Raw genomic sequence first — 5,573 nt, forward strand, 5'->3', positions numbered from 1 at the left:
GCCCTGGCCGTAGTGGTGCGCGAGGGGCTGCCCAGCGCCCCCACATGGGTCACCGCCACGCCGCTGAGCAGCTCCGCCGTGCTGGTGTCCTGGGAGCGGCCCGAGCTGCACAGCGAGCAGATCATCGGCTTCTCGCTGCACTACCAGAAGGCCCGGGGTAGGCTGGCCCTCAAAGGCCCCTCTGCAGGGGGTGCGTCGGGTGACTGAGGGGTCCCTGGTGGGTACCTTTAGGGTAGGATGGGATGGGTGGGAGCCCAGGGGGGAGGCCCCCCTCCCTGTTTGGCAACTCTGGGCACCCTGCGGGGGGGCACTGAAAGAGCTCTTGCTGACTGTGTCCCTTGCCGGCACATCTACAGCCGTCACGCCAGTCGCAGCTTCCAGACCAGGGGAGGGATTGATAACCGGAAGTGTGCCCTGTGCAGCTCCAAATGTCTGGGAAGTTTTAGATACAAGTAGACGACTCCAGAGATTGGGACAGTGTAAATGATCTCTAGATAGGTTCCAGCTGGCCAGTGCCTGGGGTGGCTCTGTGACAGTCCTTTGGGCCTGTCACCATCCCAGGCACGGACAACGTGGAGTACCAGTTCGCAGTGAACAATGACACCACCGAGCTACAGGTGCGGGACCTGGAGCCCAATACCGACTACGAGTTCTACGTGGTGGCCTACTCGCAACTGGGGGCCAGCCGCACATCCACCCTGGCCCTGGTGCACACTCCCGATGACGGTAGGCCGAGGCCCGGAGAGCGCCCAGGGGCTGTAGCTCCCCTTCCCTTCACTGCAGTCCCTGAGGGATAAAGAAAAGGGCAGGGTTCCTCTCCCCAGTTTACAGTTGGGGAAACTGAGGCCCAGAAAGATGAGTGACTTGTCCAGTCAGTAGTACAGATGGGACTTGAGCCCAGATTGAGTGACTTCTTAGCACACAGTCCTTCTCCCTGATGCCCAAGTGCCCCACAGCGCCCTCTAGCTTCAGGGAAGGAAGGGTGTCTTGTCCAGTCAGTAGTACAGATGGGACTAGAGCCCAGATTGCGTGACTTCTTAGCACACAGTCCTCCCTGATGCCCAAGTGCCCCACAGCGCCCTCTAGCTTCAGGGAAGGAAGGGTGTCCCCGCATTCTGCTTTGGGGGGGCGGGCTGAGAGGCTCCCTTTCCTCCCTCAGATCCTGGTCCTGCCTTCTTCTGACTTGCCAAGCGCCCTGGGCAAGTCTCTGCCCATTCCTATGCCTCACCTCCCACTTTGGTGGAGCACCACTCACCCTGTTCTTCTGTCTCAGTCCCCAATGCAGCGCCCCAGCTCTCCCTGTCCAGCCCCAACCCCTCGGACATCAAGGTGGCGTGGCTGCCCCTGCCCTCCAGCCTGAGCCATGGGCAGGTGGTGAAGTACAGAATAGAGTACGTTTTGGGAAAGGAAGGTGAGTGGGGCCCAGGTTAGGGTTGCGTGGGGGGCTGTGTGGCAGGAAATAGGGATGAGGTTGCAGGATGAAGAGGGAGATGGAAGGGCCAGCTCCACAGCTGCGGCCTGAAATCTAGTGGAGTCCTGCCTCAGTTTCCTTATCTGTGGAATGAGGCAGGAGGCGGATCTGAAGCAGAAACGTCAGCATGGGGACTGTTGAGGTCACATCAGGGAGTGGGGTACAACCAGCTCTGTCTTTTCTGTCCCAGCAGATCAGGTTTTCTCCACCGAGGTGCCGGGGAACGAGACACAGCTGATGCTGCACTCGCTGCAGCCAAACAAGGCCTACAGAGTGCGGATCTCGGCGGGCACAGCGGCCGGCTATGGGGCACCCTCCCCTTGGAGGCAGCACAGGACGCCCGGGGCACACAACCGGAGCCATGGTACAGGTCGGAGGGGCCATGTGTGTGGTTGTGTGGGATACACATGCCCTCGGAACCAGGGCCCCAGAGTCCCTCTGTGCATCCCTTGATGGAGAAGGAAGCCCGTGTGTAGGAAAGGGGTGAGAGCCGGGCTCGGGTGTCCCTTCTGTCCTTGCTGTGAGCTTGGCCAAACCATTCTTAGTTCTGAGGCTTCATTGCCTGTCCCGGCTGGCATATGGATTAATAATGTGTTGGAAGTGGAGTGCTTAGTACAAGCTAAGAACTCATCAGCTGGGTGTGGTGGCACACCTCTGTAATCCCAGCACTTGGGAGGCTGAGGCAGGAGGATTGCAGCAAATTCGAGGCCAGTCTGGACTACAAAGTGAGACCCTGTCTCAAAACAAACAAACAAAAACCCTCATAAAATAGTAGCTGCTTTAATTATTATAATTATTTTTCAAGAGCCCCAAAAGCGCAACTTTATTTATTTGGTACCGGGAATCAAACTGGGACCTTGTGCTTTCAAGGCAGGCAGCTGCACCACTGAGCTAAATCCCAAATAGGAGGAGCACAGTTTTAATGCAGACAAAACCGAGGACACATAGTGTCTGTGGACATCGAGCCAGTTACTTAACTTCTCTAAGCCTGAGTTTTCCTATCTGTAAAATGAATTGATAATATTTTGTATGAGAATAAAGGTAAATACTTTGACCACCTCACACAGTGATGAGTAAGCCTCCTGCTCTTGGCCTCCAGCTGGGGCTCCTCGTTCCCATGGCTCCAGCCCTGCTCCCTGGCCTGTGCAGCCCCTTACCAGCATTTGCTGCTCTGAGAGCCTTCCCAGGCCTTCTTTGTGCCAGGCGCCCTGTGGACCTGCCTGGAGATGTCCCATCTGCCCCTCCGTACATGCGCGGGAGACACACCTGCATTCCTAGAATCTGCATTTCCAGCGTGTTGGGCTGGAGCCCAGGCCTGGCCCTGAGCATGGGGGTCACAGAGCGGTGCAGGAGAGAGGCGCTGGCACAGCTCAGGCTGACTCTGTCCCCGGCCTGTCCCCTCCCATCTCTGGGCCCTTCCCCTTCCCTTCTTCCTCCTCCTCCTCCTCCCTCCTCCCTTTTCTTTCCTCTGCCCCAGTCCCTTTTGCTCCTACAGAGCTGAAGGTGCGTGCGCGGATGGAGTCCCTGATCGTGTCGTTCTTCCTCCTCCTCCTCCTCCCTCCTCCCTTTTCTTTCCTCTGTCCCAGTCCCTTTTGCTCCTACAGAGCTGAAGGTTCGTGCGCGCGCAGATGGAGTCCCTGATCGTGTCGCGGCAGCCACCCCCTCACCCAGCCCAGATCTCCGGCTACAAACTGTACTGGTGGGAGGTGGGGGCTGAGGAGGCTGAGGGTGAGCGCCCCCTAGAGGGCCGTGGAGACCAGGCCTGGGATGTGGGGCCGGTCAGGCTGAAGAAGAAAGTGAAGCAGTACGAGTTGACCCAGCTAGGTGAGGACCCAGGGGGCAGGAGAAGGGGTGGAGCGCGCTCCTGGAGGGCCCTGTAGGCGGTGAGCGACCCTGTGTCCTTTCCCAGTCCCTGGCCGGCTGTACGAGGTGAAGCTTGTTGCGTTCAACAAACACGAGGACGGTTACGCAGCGGTGTGGAAGGGCAAGACCGAGAAGGCGCCCACGCCAGGTGAGGTGCCGGGGACCGATCTAGGGAGTGTGGCAGCCTCGGTTTCTCCGAGCCCATGCTCCCAGCTGGCTCTCCCTGCCCGACCAGAAACCCTGCTTTGAGCGCCGTCTTTAAGTCTGCTTCTTGATCCTTTACGAGCACAGCTACTTTGGAAAGTGGACAGAGACCCGCGGTAGTGGAGCAGTGATTCCCGACCCCAAGTCTGATCTTAAAAGTGTTTCAAACACAGCTGGGGCCATCATGCCGTCCTGAAAATTATCCCTTAACTCCAGGCAGGGAGGGCGCCCCATGTGGTAAACATCGGTCATCCAGCGAGACACCACCTCACCCCACTTCCCAGGAGGGTTTATCAATCTGGTGGTTTAGCAAGCAAAGCGCGCTCACCTGGAAGCCAGGAGACCTGGGTTTTAACTCTAGTTTGTTCATTTATTCAGTCAGCAAATATTTTACTGAGTATCTACTCCATGCCAGCTCTGTTCTGGGAATTTAGTGGTGAAACAGCACAAATAAGGGGCCTGCTGGCATGGAGTTTTATTGTTTTATGTTTCTATAATAAACACTTACCAAATAGTACGTATTGAATGCCAGATGCTTTTCTATCTGCTTTACAAATGTTAACGAATGCAATCTTCATAATAGCCCCATGAAGTAGGTACTATCATCAATCACATGCACTTACAGAGTAGGAAATGGAGGCACAGAGAGGTTAAGGAACCTGTCCAGGGTCACACAGCCATAAGTGGCACGGCTGGAATTTGAACCTAAGCAGCCTGGCTCCAGTATGTGCTCTTAACTTCCACAAGGTGCCCCCCTTCTCTCTCTTTCTCGTGTTCTTGTGCACTAGTGATCCACAGTCTGCTGTATGTACAGCCTTCACAGATTTCATTACCTGTGAGGTGGGAATAATGCCAAGGTGGATGTGCAAGCCCAGCACTCTAGGAGGCAGAGGCAGGAGGATCAAAAGTTCCACTCTAGCCTGGGCAACTTAATGGCTTAGCGAGACTCTGTCTTAAATTTAAAAATAAAAAGGGGCTGGAGATGTAGCTCAGGCAGAGGCCTTAGGTTCATTTCCTAGTACCAACAAAATAAGAGAGGGCCCAAGGAAGGACCTTGGGAACTTAGACGGGAGCCCTGCCCCCCCCACCGTGCCCGCCGTTCCTTGCAGATTTACCCATCCAGAGGGGGCCACCCCTGCCCCCTGCTCACGTCCACGCAGAATCCAACAGCTCCACATCTATCTGGCTGCGGTGGAAGAAGCCAGACTTCACCACGGTCAAGATCGTCAACTACACCGTGGGCTTCAGCCCCTGGGGGCTCAGGAACGCCTCCCTCGTCACCTACTACACCAGGTGGGAGGGTGACAGGGACTCACCTGAGAGTCCGCACGGGTCCCCGGGTGAGAAGGAGCCGCCTGGTCCCACCCCCTTACTGGTTCCCATCCACAGGAGCCAGAGCGGCTGCCGGTTCCCCTCTGAGAGCCGGCGAGCCCCGCCTGGCCTCAGACCTCACCCACAGGGGCCGCCGCCGGCTCACCTCTGGCGTGGAAGGCAGCAGACCGGCCGCAGAGGGACCCCTGGGTGGCGCTAGCTCGGGTTCCTGGGGAGGCCCCGGGGGGTGCAGCTCGCCCGTCCGAGGAGGGGCTGGGGTCCGAGGTCTCTGGCCGTTCCCGCCGCAGCTCGGGAGAGGACAGCCTCATCGGCGGGCTGAAGCCGTTCACCAAGTATGAGTTCGCGGTGCAGTCCCACAGCGTGGACATGGACAGGCCCTTCGGCTCAGTGGTGGAGCGCTCCACGCTGCCGGACAGTGAGTGCCGCGCCCCTGCCAGCCACCACACTTGGCTGCTCCTTCCGGCCGCCCAGCCCTCTCCTAAGGGTGCGGCCGAGCCAGCGGCCGAGAGATTCTGGGAGGGAGCTGCGGGGAGCTCTGCCCGCCACGTCTCGGTCGCCATAGCCAGACCTCGGATGTGCTGTGCTGCAGGAGGAAGGGCGACTGTACCTCCCTTCTGGGACTCCCAGCTGCACCCAGAGCGGGGCTCTCTGTGACCCCGGCTCTCCCACCCCTCCGCTACACAGGGCCCTCGACGCCTCCCTC

The 5,573-nt window shown here is 58.3% G+C and overlaps 1 protein-coding gene across 1 annotated transcript in view; it reads left to right on the plus strand.

The window, feature by feature from the left end:
- The window catches only part of LOC104865487 (immunoglobulin superfamily DCC subclass member 4-like), a gene marked incomplete at its 5' end in the record, with an annotated part of 12,159 nt that overhangs the window by 1,514 nt on the left and 5,072 nt on the right, over positions 1-5,573 (plus strand). Inside the window, 10 exons of the mRNA XM_019208152.2 lie at positions 1-157; positions 562-726; positions 1,274-1,411; positions 1,665-1,835; positions 2,949-3,008; positions 3,122-3,295; positions 3,381-3,482; positions 4,648-4,831; positions 5,158-5,285; positions 5,555-5,572. Coding sequence (XP_019063697.1) covers positions 1-157; positions 562-726; positions 1,274-1,411; positions 1,665-1,835; positions 2,949-3,008; positions 3,122-3,295; positions 3,381-3,482; positions 4,648-4,831; positions 5,158-5,285; positions 5,555-5,572 — 1,297 coding nt within the window. The remainder of the gene's footprint in view (positions 158-561; positions 727-1,273; positions 1,412-1,664; positions 1,836-2,948; positions 3,009-3,121; positions 3,296-3,380; positions 3,483-4,647; positions 4,832-5,157; positions 5,286-5,554; position 5,573) is intronic.

Source organism: Fukomys damarensis, unplaced genomic scaffold (genome assembly GCF_012274545.1).
Source record: "Fukomys damarensis isolate Sample0158 unplaced genomic scaffold, DMR_v1.0_HiC HiC_scaffold_15, whole genome shotgun sequence".
Classification (NCBI taxonomy): Eukaryota; Metazoa; Chordata; class Mammalia; order Rodentia; family Bathyergidae; genus Fukomys; species Fukomys damarensis.